Source organism: Sturnus vulgaris, chromosome 3 (assembly GCF_052056855.1).
Source record: "Sturnus vulgaris isolate bStuVul1 chromosome 3, bStuVul1.hap1, whole genome shotgun sequence".
Classification (NCBI taxonomy): Eukaryota; Metazoa; Chordata; class Aves; order Passeriformes; family Sturnidae; genus Sturnus; species Sturnus vulgaris.
Genome location: NC_142245.1, coordinates 22,308,494 through 22,324,660, shown reverse-complemented (window position 1 = coordinate 22,324,660; position 16,167 = coordinate 22,308,494). Strand labels below are relative to the sequence as shown.

Genomic DNA, 16,167 nt, shown 5'->3' with positions numbered 1-16,167 from the left:
CCTTTTTTTAAAATCAAGTTTTGTATTAGCACATAAAATATGTTGGCAGGATACCAAAAGTAAGTAAAGGCAAATGCCACCTAGTTTAGTGGATGTATAGTTTTTGAGGCCAGAAAACACCATTGGGAAGACAAATCACATCAGACCTATAATTTTTTGGAGCTACAGCAATAGGAAATTGATATTTTGCAGTGAGAGTGAATCCACTGAATTTGTGTATGTTGTTTCAAGGGGTAATTACCCCACTTGCCAAGAGTTGTTGCTTCTTACAGACATTGCCTGGAGGTCTGTGTTTTATTACTGTTTCATTAAGTGATGCCAATACGTTTTATTTATACTCCTTTATGTCTGTTTCCCTATAACCTTAGAAACAAATGGTGTTGCTTATAAAGAGCCTGAGTAGTGCAAAAAAGAAAGGAAGCTTTGTTCACAGAAAGTTGTGTAGTAATCACCTGCCAGCATGGTGTAAGCTTGTTGTAGACTAGCTGGCCATAGTCAGGGTTATATAGCAAGTAACAATTATCAGTAATAATATTTTTCTAATGTAACTGGAGGAGGGATTTCCCCAACATTCCTCCTCTTTGTCTGAACTTGTGTTGTCTAGGTCCAAGGACAGGCTACTCCTCACCTTCAACTAGATGGCAGTAATTAAGATTTCAGTGTTGGTTTTGTTGCCCTCAAGTGTAAATATGCAAAAGTCATCAGTTCCAGGAATTTGTGCCCTTCTCTCTTGGACACTGCTGAATATGTGTGTTGGTTTTATTTCAAGGTGACGTACATCTGTGAATTTCTGGAGGAATTGTTCATGTTGTTCCATCATTTGTTGAAACCATTAAAACGTGTTGCTTCATGCTTTATATTAATACAGAAAATGATGTGTCTTGTTTTAAAAGTGAAATAAACCTTGTTTCCATCTCTTTGACAGGCACTTGTATCTACTTTATTTCACATACCCAGTTCCAAACTGTTGCAAATTTCTCAAGGTGTTTAAAAAGTGCCTGTCATGTTCATATGCAAATTTATTCACTTTTCTATGTGAATTTAATGTAGGATTTAAATTGAGTGCTTTGACTGCACATCGGTCAAAATGTGAAAGCAGTGGTTTCTGCCCAGATGTCAGCAAAAAAAGTGACACCTATGCTTTATGTTTGCAGAATATATACAGAAAAATTAAATACAGCTCTTGGTACACACTACCAGGTACTTTAGTAAACAGCTTAAGAGTACTGTCTGTTCCTTGTGTAGCTTTTTTCTGCTCCTGGAAAATAACTTGCCAGCAGTGTAGCAGATATTTCATCTCATACCACAACAAAGCAAGAGTTATCAAGCCTCACTCTGTTGTGTATTCAGAGTGATAAGTGCCTTAAAAATATGTTTTTGTGCTTTCAGTATGTCTATGTGTTTTGCAAATTCACAATATTTAGTCTTTTGCAGCAAGTCTTTTGACCCAAGGCAGAAAGCTAATATGGTTTTCCATTACCAGTAAACGAGGATGTTTTTGTTTGTGTTACAGGAAAATGATGAGCAGCAGTCCCAAGCTTTTCCACCAATGAATTCTACTTCAAGGTCACCGCTTTGCCTGCATAAACAATCCCCAGAACCTCTCTCTGATAATACTAGGGAGAATCGTACGATGCACAAAGCAAAAACTTCCCTAAATGAACAAGGATTATCTGAGCAAGATGAGCAAAAAGAAAATTGTAAGGTGCAGTAAATCTGACTTAGTCACTACTCAGAATAACTGGTGATCAAAAGCAGTTTGTAAAATAAATATCAGACCTATATAGGGGGCACCATTTTCTCTTCTCCAATGAATAACAATGTATGGCTTCTGCAGAACTTCTTTGTGAATATTTACTAATACCAATAGTCACTCAAACTTGTGAAATAATAGTGAACAGATATAAGGATCTTTTTCTAGAATCACAGAATCAATCAGGTTGGAAAAGACATTTGAGGTAATTGAGTCCAACCTACGACCTAACATCAGTTTGTCAACAAGACCATGGCACTGAGTGCCACATCCAGTCTTTATTCTTAAACATATCCAGGAATGGTGATTCTACTACCTCCCTGGGCAGCCCATTCCAGTGCCCAATCACTCTTTTTGTGAAGAACTTCTCCCTAATGTCCAGCCTAAACCTCCCCTGGTACAGCTTGAGTCTATGTCCTCTTGTCTTATTACTGGTTAAGTGAGAAGAGACCAAACCCCACCTGGCTACAACCTCCTTTGAGATGTAATTGTAAAATTATGATTGTAGAAGTTTCTGTAAATACTTTATAAAACTGTTACAAAATTAAATATAGAAAAAGTGGCCACATGTTGCCATGTAGTTAATTGTTGTCATTTTTATTGTGTACCAACGGTTGATTTACAAATGGAAAATAGACTCAAGTACCTAAAAATACTAGTTTCCAGGAAAAATATGGCAAACACTATTGGATGATTCAAAATGAAGCAGTGACTTACTTTCTAAGTACAAGACAAAAATATAGAACCAGATCAAGTGCATTCAGTGCAGATCTAATGTCCTGTGTCTTAGGATCCTTTTTTTTCTGATGGAGTAATGCTGTGCAGATAGGGGTGAGAGATGATTCCAACTGTCTGTTTCTCTGAAACTAAGCATCTTACAACGTACTTCCCTAGCTGAAGGTTGTATGTTGATCTTCACATCTGCCAAATGTTGTTTGGCCAGCCAGTAATGAGGGTGAGCATTTTGTACTAGGCCAGGAAGGACCCTGTAAAAACAAATTTGTTCTTGTTCTGCCAGCAATGGCTGTCTGCTGCTCCTCTGCAGGTCACCCTTCACCTTGATAATGCTTAACCTCAAATTTGTCTCTATGAAAATCACTGAAGACCTCCTGTGCCTGATGTAATGAGGGGATGTGTTAGGAAATGATCAAGTGTCAAGAACTATCTATATGGAATGCCCTAGGTTACCTCCTTTTTCATTCAATAGCATTTAAGATTCTGGTATCATCAGTACCACAGAAATAACTCCATCCACTTCATGATCCAGTGCACTTGAACTTAGGATGATTCATTACAAAAATGCTCACCCTAGCTTGTGGATCTCAATGTTCTAACTGGACTTGCTCAGCAGCACAGACCAACTTAACACTATAGAAAGGGGTGGCATCAACCACATCAGTCATTATCTAACTAAACAGAAATCACTTTCTGATAATTTATATTATACTCACCGGGCAAGATATTAGGAAAATCAAGCTCCTGGACATGAGCAGTAGTGCCCTAAAGCTCCAAGATGCACAGCAGAGAGGCACTTTCACATTGTTATTGTTACTATGTCAGAAAGATGTTGCTTCTTCTTTCAACAAAAGTGTGTAATAATGTTTTCTACTCCTTGAAAAATATTCCTTAAAATAAGAGTCAATACTTTTCTTTCAAGTTGAACTTTCACAGTCTAATGATAATTTCTACTTCAAGCTTAGTTTTACCCTCACAGCAGCAGTTTTCTCTTTTTCCATATACATATCTCCATTATTCTGCCTTTCTTAGAGTATTGTGTATTAGAATGCAGTCAGTTTAGGAGAACAAATCATCTACTCATCAGTCTAACCAAAAAAATCTTTAAAGAAGTTCAACATCTGTATCAAATGTGTGTAACAGAGTCAGACAAATGAAAATATTTTCATTATTCAAAAGACTAAAATCTTGCCATACAAGCTCTTCTTCAGCAACTAGGTATACCTGTGCTTGGGGTCACAGCAGTAGATCTTGTGGCTTTTTCTTAAACATCTCAAGTTGTTTGTTAACTTAGGTAATTAAAACAATCTTTGTGGAACTATGCCTAAAGCCATCTTCCAGAGAGATTGAAAGGGGCCCATCTTAAAGGATGAATTCTATTGCCTCATCTTATGTCAGAATTTTGTCAAAGCTCATAAAAGCTAAATTATTTCAGATCTAATTTTGTATATTGAAATTATTTAGGGATCATCTGTGGAGTTACTTAATTTACTTTTTTTAATTGGTGTATCTTGAAGTAGAAGGGTATGAAGAGGCTTTGGTAGCTGATAATAGAAGAAACCCAAACAAAACTGGTGTGTTTTATTTATCCAAATCATTGTTTTTCTATTTTAATCTGATGCCTTGAAAAGTGTCCCACTTGGAGAAAAGTGTGGAAAAAACATCTATCTTTAGAAAGCTGTCTAATCTTAACCAGACAAATCTGAACAACTATGTTATAAAAAAAATTACTATCATCAGTAAAAGAAAGCATTGAGACTTTAGCTGTTACATATTTTCCTACTTGGCTGCATTTGTATTTTATAAGCCTTTAGATTTCATTAAGTGTGAAATGTTTGCATTTTGAAAGGTTATAATGTCTGGGGTTTTTTAGCAACTAGTATGTATCAGAGTACTGGGTAGTCTTAGCTTTCTGATGTAGGTTAAGATTTTAAAGAGGTCTTAGATTAATGCCTAAATCTATTGAAAGTGGGATTTAATATTTTCCATTCCACTGCAAGCTGATGAGACTTCAGGTCTCAATCCACATAGGGAAGTCTATCAAGAACATAATTTCCAACCTATCTGTATATCAAGCATGCAGAGCAAAAAAATCAGGGTGCCTCATCAGGATTCCTAGTAGGATTGCATACTAGGATGCAATAGGATGCGTTTTGTCATCTCCCTGTAATGAATGAAAGGACACTTGTCTGTGGCTTTCTATTCTGTGGAAGTCCCTATAAAAATGTCTTTGGTGCTCTGCTATTGTTCTTAGCATGCTAACCTGGTTGCCATAGTGATTCTGTGTTACATCACAGGAAGATGCATTAGCTGAATCTCTTCTTCACTTGCCTGTTTACGCAAGGTTTACAATGTAATTGGTGTAAAATCTAGTTTGCTATCTCACGTGGCTTTGCGTGCTCCCTGAAATGCCCAGAGCTGTAAGTTAAAAGCATGTTGCAGGAATGCTGGCATCCCTCTGGCATGTTCCCCCACAGCTGATGGAAGTGTCTGGGTGGTTTGTGATATTCAGCTCTTTCTTCAGACTTTGGACTAATCTTCTCATTTTTACCTAGTAACGAGAGAAAAACATTAAAGGAAATTTGTTTGTTGGCTGCTCTTCCTGGATTCTTATTATTAAGGACCAATGTTTAAACTGATCTCTCAGGTGTAAGAATTTTAAATGTCCCCAGAATTTAAAACGTTTTAAATGTCAGATCTTGCCCTGATTTGTGGAGCCCACTTGGCTGCAGGGCTGATCACGAGTTCTCTGCACTGCCCTGCAGTTCTACCCTTGGGGACAGTGCTGCCATTCCTACATTTGTTGGCTCACTGGGACCACTTGGAAGAATCTACTCATCCACTGACAGCCAGTGGGAGGGAGAGATGGAGCTGAAAGAAGAATCACACTCTCACTATCCAGCTAATTTTGTTGGTGTGCCCTACAGCTGATGCAAATTAATATACTTTTAATCAGAAAGAAAAATACCAGAGAGAGCAGTGATGACTCAAAATGTGCCTGGTCTCAGATGTGTGTATTGGACAACAAAGCAAATAGTGCCCTTAAACCTTGAAGGGGATGACAGAGAAAAGTGCAACACACACCTGATGGGGAACTTCTCTGTAGAACACATGACAAATAAGTTCCCTCTACACAGGGTAACATTGCTGAGCAATGTAAACACTGTAGAAACAAACAAAACCAGTGCCACTCCATGGCCCAGGTGCCGGAGAACACTCCAGATTTTTCTCAGAACTAGTTTCAGGTGCCCTGTTCTTGCTGTCTAACCCTTAAAATTATTCCATCTCCCTCTACTTTGGCTATCTTATCCTAAATAGCCATAAATTACAAAAGACTGCCAGTAATTTTCTGCAGAAAACAGCAATTGAAAACAGCTGTTTGAACTTAATGATGTTGACAACTGGATGCAAGGTGGACTGTGGGAAGCAGACTGCAATAGCAGTATTCAAAGGCAATGTTGTGGATTTGCTTGATAGATGGACTAGTCTAAATATAGTTCCAGGGATAGGAGATAATCTTTGTAAATATACATATCTATAAGTATAGATATAAATAGATATATATAAATAAAAGATATATAGATAAAATAGATATTATATACTCGTGTGTGTTTGCATGTTCTCTGAGATACTTATATGTGAACCCAAGCACTTATTTCAGTGTAGAGTTCAGGAACTCTATGGGACATAGAAAAACAGGATGTAGCTATAAAACAGCTAAATCTGTTAGGCTTTTTGCATGCTTTTATTCCTGGAAGCTTTTTTAACAGCAGACAAATCATGATCTCTATTGACAATACAGCTGTTGAAATACTTCAGTGAAAGGTCTGATGGGTGCATAGAAAAATCAGCAGCTCTTTGTGTTTTGCTTTTCTGCTACTGTGCTTCATAAATTAAACAGATGGAAGCTTAGTGAGAATCTGCTCTGTGCTGGATACAGAGGTTCCTTTATTTCAGGGCTCCTTTATTTAAGTGGCCTGCTGAGTGCCACATAAAATACAGTGTAAATACATTTGATCTTGTGAAGGAAGATTGACTTTTTCATGAAGACTGTGTATCCACATCTGACTACTGACTTTTTTGTTTTAGAGGCAAAATGGGAAGTTGGAAGTTATTAATTGTGGTTGGGGAGTGCTTCAATTCTTTTTTTTTCAGTATAGAGAAAGGGAAGTGTTCTCTATTCTTTTGACCTCAAATTGAAAAATACTCTGTTCTCTGTTGCTATTTAAGGTTATGTGTGGTTTTAGACACTGCCTGGCACTGAGGGATTAAAGATTTTAGTTCTTCTGAGGGGAGCATAGTTTGGATTAACTTAATTTTGGACTAACATAATTACCTTCAATTCTAATCATGGAAGCTGAAAGTAGTAATGGGGAAAACTGAGACTTCATCCTATGGCATTTTTCTTTCTCTTCAATTTCTTGTGAGCAATTACAGGAAAGAGGAAAGAATCTATTTCGTGATTCCCATATCTCCTACTTGCTTAAATGCTTGTTTAACTTGGTTAGCTGCTCTTTTACTCCTCTTTTTATCTAAGCCTTTGGTATCTGGCTCCTGATATTATCTTCAGGTCAGCAAATCTACTGTTGAGACAGGCAGTTACACATGAAAGTATTGGGTTATATAAAAGAATCTAAATAAGAATCTCCCATGAAATGCACATCCCCTTACACTGAAAGTATGAGTGGGAAGGGTACCAAATGGTTTGTTCAGGTGTCTCCATCCCCATTGCTGACTTTGATAAAGCAGCACTCTTGTGTTGAAAGCATGATTTCAATGTGCTTAAAATTACATTTAAAAATGGAAGGTCAGTGAACCAGCTGCAGAGAAGACAATATAGCCTCAAATGCTGTGCCAGAGCTTCCAAAATATAACTGACTTTATGGGTTCAGTTCCCATGGTGCTCGGCTACAGCTTAGAAGTAAAAGATGGGGAAACTAAAGCCTTGTCTTTGCTCTAAAGCTGATGCTTTGCAAAAACACACAGTCAACCTGTAGTAGAACTGGTGCTGGAATAGCCATATTCCATACTCAGATAACTGGGAAAGGGTTGTGCCCTGCTCTGATGAGTTTTAACATAGGAGACCAAGTGTTAATTCTTCCCCACTTGTTTCTTATCCAATATCTCTTCATCAGCAGGGGAAAGTGGGGGATTTTACAGTCATTTTAAAGGCAATTCTCCTGGGCTCAGCCACCACAGTTGCTATTTCTGCATTGCTGTCTAGGGTACATTGAAAAAAAATGTTGATGGGAATGTAAGTGATTGCTGGCTTGCTGTAGCAGGCAGGAGGATTCCACAAATTCGCATCGTCCCTGTGGTACACTGGAGACACTTCTATAAATTCAGTAATGCAGCTATGATTATTCTTCTCCTCGCCTCCCAATTAACCAGTACTGCACATATTGTTCCCTGTCAAATATCTTATTTTGTCAGATGCCAGAGAGCAGTGTTGTTCTCTTTTCAAATTGCTGGTTTGATTTCTGGCAGTACTTGATTGCTTTAAAATGTACTTTCTGCATCCATTTTCCTCAATACTTAATTAACTGGAGAAAACTACTGAAATGAGGTTTCAGTTAAGTAGGTGTTTCACTTCTGTCCCCACTACCTCATTCATTTATTTCCTCTAGCTCACTCAAGTCTCAGAGATTTTGTCTTCCATTTGCAAGGAATTTTGCAGTCTAGATTATCTATCTTTTAGCTAAATTCTCCTGGAAAATCCCATTCTGGAAGATGCAGTTCCCATCTACATTAAATAACAGAAAAGGCTAGAAACAAGCACTTCTTTTCCAGGTCACAGCTGTTGAAGCATGAGCAGTGCTTGAGCATCATCTGTGGTACTTCTGTGCCTTTACAGGGATGTCTTAGTTACCTACAGTGCAGGTAACTGCTAGAAAGCACTTGGTTCTTTATCCATCTTCTTTTGGTGGAGCATGTTCTGTAGGAAGTGCCTGCCTACAATAAACTCCCGTGGAGTAGTGCTTCATGGAACACACAGCATAAAGCAGCAGCAAATTAACCTTTTCTCTGTGAGAATAATGTGGAAGATTGCTACATCATAGCTTGGGACTGCATGTTAGTCCAAGATTATGCCTACCATGTACTTGGGTTCCTCATAGCTAAAACACCAGCTTGAACATCCAGAATTCATTTGAGCAAAACAGGTGCTTTTTTCATATTTTGTTTTGACCCCATATGTTTCTCTATTTCAGCCTTACAAAGAGCCAAGACTATTGGAATTAAAAAAACATCAGTGATCCAGTATAATCATACTGGGAGAAGGGAAAATGGTGATGAAATACGCAGTCAGCAGTCTGGATTGCAGGTAGTTAATAAGCAAGCAAACAGTTCCCCTATCTTGGAAAGTATAAGAGTAGATTCTGAATGGCAGATGATTGCAGAATGGACTGAGAGCACCTGACCAGTGTGGTTTGACAAGCTCAAGACTGAGAAAATTATTAGTATCGCTGTCAGAATGAATCAAGAGAAAAATGGATTACAGTATAATCAATTATTATAATACAGTATAATCAATAATTATAATTTAGGATTCCTAGATCACCCTCACTGAACTTTGCTTTATTAAGAGATGACAATCATGATGGTCTCTTTGGTCTGTGGAGGAAGACCTGTGGGTATTCATGGCATGGAATGGGGTCTGGAAGCTGCCACACAGAAAGGGAAAAAAATAGGTAGACTCTGAGGAGCTTACTGGGAAAATTGTATAACTCTAGTTCAATTTGAAGGTCATTACAACAAGCATTCAATCTTGACCACTTTAACAGAAAATTAGTTGTTCTGTTGAAACATGTTGAAGATAATGGACATTCTCCACGAGCTGGAAACAGAAAATGTCCAGTGCTTCAAAAGAAGTCACTTTTGTAACTTGGAATATTCGTGTTTAGAAAATATGGAACAAACTCCTTGTGACAGAGATCTAGTGGATTCCTCCATGCACATGCTTTGTCAAACTGACTGATGAGATTTGCCTTCAGCATTTTTTTCTTTTGAGAAGTTTATGCCATTAATGTCCTATGATAGAAATTAAGAAATACCCAAGTGAAAAGAACAACTTTAAAATCTCTTCCATGACTCTAAATAAATTTTCACAAAAATTTCTGAACTAATATAGCGGTTATCCAAACCTATCTACAAGGCTGCTCCTTGTAAATATTATAATGTAATTTTATATCTTCTGTGTTCTGTTTTGCTACTTTGACTGCTAAAGTGAACATTCAACAAAAGGGAAAAATCCAGTATAGCAGCAAGGCTATGGAAGGCTGGGAAGTGTAAAAGTTTGTGGCCAAGCCTGCACAGTGCTGAGCTAACAGATTGGCTCTTTTGTATAACTAGGTGAGTGAAGGGTGTTTTACCTATGAGAGTTATCCCTTCTAACCTCATTTTAAAGCTTGGTGACCTGTAACTAAATCGTGGTCTGGGTTAGGCTTGGTTTCAGTAGCCAAAGTAACCAATGCAGGTATTAAGAATTTACCATACACGTGTCCTCTGGGAGTGAGGTGCATCATGTTTGCATGGTACTTGTCAAGTTTTCCAGTTGTCTTAATTTTGGAAACTCTGATTTACATAAGCAGCTTGAAGAAAATGGTGTTTGCCCCTGCAGGAGCACCACTGAATGTGCACTTGAAATGGGATGAGCTCTGCTGTATAAATAGCCAGAGCAGGCAGTGAAATTAGTACATCCAGTTGAAACTTCAGAAGAAATTTAAGAACTTGAAATTAAACTATTCATGCTGGAATTTCTAAATTTTGCCAAGATAGAATATTCCTACTTTAAGTCACATGGGTAAGAGAACTTGTTTCACGGGACATTTCCCCTTCTGCCTGTGATGGGGCCATTGGGTCAGTACTGGTTTGGAAGAAAGTTTCCACATACCAGATCACTGACATTTTCTGTTGTGAGAAGAATAAACTTGGGTCTTGTGCTCATCTCAGAGCAGTCATTTTCATTTTTACTGGTTTACTTTTAAAACTTTCCCATGTGCAGTGTCTAATTATGGTCCATTACAAAATGCTGTATTTAAATGGTAACAGTGCACAGGGCTGAAAGGGACTGTTGGTAAGTTGCTTATTCACTTTGATGATTAAGCCGCTAATTATTGCATTAGCATCCCAAACCACAGTCATTTGTGATGTGTCTCCTCCTTAGGCAATCCCATGAGGCACGATGGGCTAAGTAGAAAGGGTATGGCACTCTGAGAAGGGAATGGCCAAGAACATGTAGGAGATAGTGCCAGGGATTAAGCAGAGGTTGCTTTCTCCTCTGTCTGCTTCAGTGTGACTCAAGATAGTGCTGAGGTGTGGTATATCAAAAAGAGGGTTTTTCCCCCTTAGAAATGTAAAAATTTCTAAGGGAATAGACCTTTTCACTAATGGCTGTGAAAGACCCTATGACACTTTCTGCCAAGTCTTATCACTGAGGCCATATTTGCACAGTAATCAGAGGAAATTATTTTATTTGGTTGAATAAAGTGGCTTTTCAGCTTCCACACCACTGTGATGTTCAGCTGCCTGTGCTGTTCTGTGTTCCTGTCCTGAAATATTTGGTATCACTGCAGGGTGCCATTTATCAAATGTCTTCCATCTTCTCCTCACCTGAGATAAAACTTCTGGTGTCATTACACTGTATTTTTTTGAAAATGAGCACTTTATGATCCTCCTAAAAGCAAAGGCATAAAACAAGTGCAAGATATTACTTTGTATCTTCAGAAGCTTTTGGTTTTATATGATAAAATTCCCAGAAACAAGTTACTTGGAACAGTTTGCTCATTGGAAGACTGATGGGCCCTGGATCCCTCACCCCTGCAGGTGCTGTGTTACTTTCCCATCAATTTACTGGAATGATGCACTTACAGACCCATTTCAGTGGCTATTTCAAGCCCAAAAGATATGATTTCTACTTTCCTGGATTATAAGAGCTACCCTTTTACTTGTACCTCTTAGCAAGGACCAGCATTTTTTTTTTCTTTTTAAGGAAATATTTTTTATGGAATTGATAGCTTCTCAAAATGTATCTGAGTATGGATCAGATTCTGCAGCAGATATGTCATCCTTGCACTTCTAAAGGTATAAAACTGTCTGATAGTGGATTTGAGCAAGTGGCTAGAGAAAAAAAAGCAATTTTTACAAGCTTTCTTGAGTGGAGACCATTTGGTTACTACAGAAAATAGGGGAACCTGTTTCCTCTGTGAAAATTTGTTGGAGAAACTCTTCAGTTTCTTATTTTTGTGGTAGAAAAAACAAATTGTTGTACTCAATCATAAAAGATTGTCTGAATATCCAGAGCTGACAAGGTGAAAAGAGCCCTCAGCTGAAAACTTCTAAGCAGACTATTGAATGCAGGCTGCAGAGGTAGTGAAACAATGTGAACAGCAGAAATACATTTTGCTGGAAGGGCTGGTGCATGCTTTCTCCTGGGCATCCTGAGACTGCACGTTCTAAAGCAAAATGTTATCTAACTGAATTAGGCAACTAATTGCATTCTTCTTTCCCTCAGTCCCCATGTAACATCCCATTGAGTGTGTGACCATTTCCCTGGAAAAGCAATGGTGCTACTCTCTTTCTCAAAGCTGGAGAAGAGGCTGCAGGTACTAGAGTAGTGAATTCCCAAGTAAATGCTAAGGATTGCTTAGACGTGGAATGTGGACAAACACGGTGGGTCAGACAACACATTTGGATGGGTTTAAGCACTCTCATGATGTTTAACAGGCAGTAGACCAACATGAAGGTTGTTTCAGGGAACAGATCTCAGACATTTGCTGGAGCAAATGCCAGCAGGAACTTGGAGATGGGAGTGTTGGTTTTGGATAGCAAGTACACAGAAGAGCAGAGCCCAGTGCCCAAATAAAAATTTGGCCAGCATCCAGTGTGGGTAAAAAGACATTGCAAAGACCTTGACACATGTTTCCATCTTCTTATTTTGTCTGTCTGGTCCAGAAAATAGTGATAGGAAATAAAAAGAGTTTGGTTTGAAGACTACCAAATAAAAGAGAAAAATGTATTTCTGTCGGACAAAAGTCCACTTGCTATGAAATTCATTTCCATCCACTGGCCAAGTCACTTTTAAAAGCCACAAAGTGATTCAGCTTCCATTACTTTTCTTGTGGGAACTGTGCCTGGTCTAATAAATGTCACTGCTCACATGCTTCTTGTGGTGTAAGTTATGCTTACACTTCTTAACCTTTCCAAAGAACATTTCTTCCTCCTGTATGTGCTGTGTTCTTCTATTATACAGAGGTAGTTTGGTTCTTTTTCCTTTCATTGATGCATGGCTAAACATGCAAATATGGGATTAACAATAATCTTTACATCAGTTCTCAGCAATTTTTTTCCTCTTTTCTGAGTTTCTTTAAAATTTTTGGTTGGTATTTTTGAAGGAGAAGACACCAGGCTTAAGCTCAACTCAGGTGCAGAACAATATGTTCCTAGATATCAAACATGTTTCAAGGGGACATAGCAGAAATCTGCTACTTCTTACAAACTCATCCTTCTGGAAGAAATCCTGTACCTTCAGTTTCCTCTTAAAGTTTCTCAGCTCTATCTCTAAAGCAACAGTTGACCTTGCAAATATGTTCAGCATCCTCTAGTCAGATGTAAAATACATATTCTCTCAAACTGAGGTGCAGCTGCTGATTTTTTTCCCACAAAACCAACTTAAATTTCACTAATTTCAACTGATCATTCCCTAATCACTTTTTCTACCTACTTTTCTACCTGTCAATCCAGCAACTAAACAGTTACCAAAACACCACCTTTCCCCTAATTGTAGCACTTTGAAAGACAAAATAACATTCTGCATTCTAATTATTTTATAATTTTTTTAATTGTTGTTTATTCAATGTGCAAATCATGTGTACTCCCACATGCCTAGTGTTGAAGGAAGTATAATTCTAAATGGTTACAAATTTTCAGAAACAAATAAGCCAAGGTAGCTTGTTTAAAAGCCCCACTCTGATAGTTTCTCAGAAATGTTCCCACCTGAGTCTGCTGCAGCAATATGAACTTTAGAATGAAATCTCCATGAAACTTTTGAATCATCACACCCAATGAAATGTCTTTTTGTGCAGAGGCCTTTAAAGTAAGATCTAGAGGGGAACTCGAGCATCAAATCCTTCTCAAGGCCAGAATTAGCAGGCTTAGTCCCTGTGGGACTTGAGAGAAGCATGGGATGAAAAAGCCCCATGCCCCAAGCCCTGTGCACTGGGCAGGGCCCCTCCAATTCGCAGCTGGCAGGCAATGCAAGGAAGGCTGTGAATGAACTTCTGTACCCTCTGTGGAGCTCACAGTTCTGCAGCAGGTCCTTGGGAATGTGTTTTCATCTCATTTTTTCCCTTTAATTCAGAGTTTGTAAAGAAGGAATTTATATTATCATTTATTGGGAAGCAGAAAAACCTAATGCCTTTTAAATCAGTGGTACAGCCTCAGATTGCAGTGCTTATGTCCCCCATTTTGTTCTGACAGTCTAACCTAAAGGAATTAGTTCAAAAGCCCAGTTGAGCCATCTGCTCATGAGGCATTGGATTTGGGTCTTCCCCATTTCATGGGCAAGTTCTTCAACCAAACTGGGATAACAGCAAAGACAATGGCAATGCCACAATGACACTTTCCCTGTGAATGACTTTTAAAAGGAAAACAGTGTCTTCTTTCCAGTTTTTTCAAAGGGCAGTTATAAACTCTGCTCTCAGGAGAGGGGTCCAAACCCTGGATTAGCACAGGAAAATGTGCTTTTGCTCATCCTAGATAAGGTGACAGACTTTCAGACACGAGAGACAGGGCTGTGGCTGTGTATGTGTGCCTGGAATTTCTTCTTGTTTCTCCACAGGCCTCTTCCCTATCCCTTCATTGTGGGAGATGTCCAGACAAGCATTTTTAGGTGTATAATTCTCAGCAGGCACTACCTGGGGAGCCTTAATGTTGGACTTAGAATTTTACATTCTGTTCTGGTGACCAAACTCTTAAATTCAATCTATAAAATCGCAGTCTTCCTACTGGATCTAGTCACAGCCTCCAAGCCTATTTTGCTGGTCTACTCCAGAAAACAGCAGTCACAGCAAAAAAGTGCAGCAGCAAATGTTCTTTGTGAACAGGTTTTATGTAATAAAAATCATTCCACATGCTAACTACAGTATCTGTCTTTTAGAAACATTATTAGAGCAATACACAAAAATGTACAAAAATGTACTCTCTACCAGCCCTCCATGGAAAACACCCTTACTGCTGCTTTAGTAAGGCGAATTTCTCCTTGCTTTTTATTAAAATTGCATAGTAGTCTATCTGCCATAAATTCTTGCTCAGCATTGATGTACAACATTTCTACTGGAGGTGACAGAATATTTAATATTCGATGTTTTTGCTCACCTCATCAAGGTTATGCCTCTTACTTTTAATGTGCATTTGAAATACATCTTCTAATGCCCTTAAAAAAAAGGAAAAAGGAACATCAGTGATAAAAACCTCAACTGTTCAAGGTCCATATACTTTCAAAATGAAAAATAACTACTCAGCCTGTTTTTCAGATCACTTAAAATACATCCCAACCTTTCACTTTTGCTCCATCCCCTCCCCATCCGCTTGTAAGTGGATTTAAAAACTAAAATCTTAAACATTTTAACGTTGTTGGATATTCTCATTCCAAGTGCATGCTGTTTGGCAGGAACTATGTTAAGGAAAGACTTTCATGTGCATAATTCTAATTTCTTCTTCTACTTTTAATAAAAGTATAGGACTACTGGTGCTTACCATCACAATGTAGTAGTCTCCCTCTGTGTTTTGCTGGGGCCTAAGTCTCTCTTGCTACTGCCGAGGTCTGTCCCACCACACTGACTGAGTAAAACTGCTGGGGGTACTGGAGTGCTTGGCAGTACTGCAAGCAGCCTCCCAGATTCATTTAGAGCTCTTGTTCCTTTGTCCACTCTATGGTGCTACTCAAAGAGGGCTTTGGAACTGCCTTTAGCCAGCACTTTTTAGACTCTGAAGGTCATTTGCATGATCTCTTTGTTCTTGGGTCTCCTTTTCAGTAACTTCTTAGGGAAACACTGAAGGTTGGACTTTCGTGCTCACAGTTTGCTTAATAGGTGTGCTAGGGAAAGGGAGATTTATTCAGAAAATTCTCTCAATAACTTTCTTAGAGCCATGATCATCATCTAAGAGCAAAAGATGTGTAAATTAGTAAAAATAAAGACCTATCTGACTAGAGAAGTTAGGTCTCCAGCTTCTGCAATCATAATTAAATCTAACCCAATGGTTGCATCTTTAGCAATGTTGGCAATGAGCTGGAGGGCTCAGCAGAGCTGGTTTGGTTTTATACTGTATATTAGAATTGAGAGGGCATTCGTGATTTTATCTGTAGAATACTGGACTATATAACTGGAAAGTTTAAAATGTGTCTATAATATTAATCCTGCAGGGTAGTAAGGCCACTAGTTGTGTCTCTTTCCTAGTTAGACATAAAACCTATTTAGAAATTCATCTTGTGCTTTAAAATGAAAGGATATTATTGATTGTTCACTTTTCTTCTGCAGAGCAACTAAGTTCTGTTATTAGAGATGAGCCAAGAACACATGAAGATTTTTCACATATTTTTAGTAAACTTTATTTTTGAGGGAGAAGTACACAGCATCTAAACTATCTCCCTCTAAAGCCAGCAGAGTAGTCCTCTCACCCTG

General features: G+C 38.4%; 1 protein-coding gene and 1 long non-coding RNA gene across 2 annotated transcripts in view; one reads left to right on the top strand and one right to left on the bottom strand.

The window, feature by feature from the left end:
- CENPF (centromere protein F) overlaps positions 1-2,321 on the top strand; it is a 34,303-nt gene extending 31,982 nt beyond the window's left edge. Inside the window, exon 19 of the mRNA XM_014876936.2 lies at positions 1,514-2,321. Within this exon, the coding sequence (XP_014732422.2) occupies positions 1,514-1,714 (201 nt within the window). The 3' untranslated portion in view covers positions 1,715-2,321. The remainder of the gene's footprint in view (positions 1-1,513) is intronic.
- Positions 2,322-3,174: 853 nt separating this feature from the next.
- LOC148224225 (uncharacterized) lies at positions 3,175-15,322 on the bottom strand. The gene is made up of 3 exons (XR_015802195.1): positions 15,242-15,322; positions 14,861-14,918; positions 3,175-5,039 (listed from the first exon to the last, which is right to left on the bottom strand). It is a non-coding gene; the product is annotated as an uncharacterized LOC148224225 (long non-coding RNA).
- Positions 15,323-16,167: the final 845 nt, after the last annotated feature.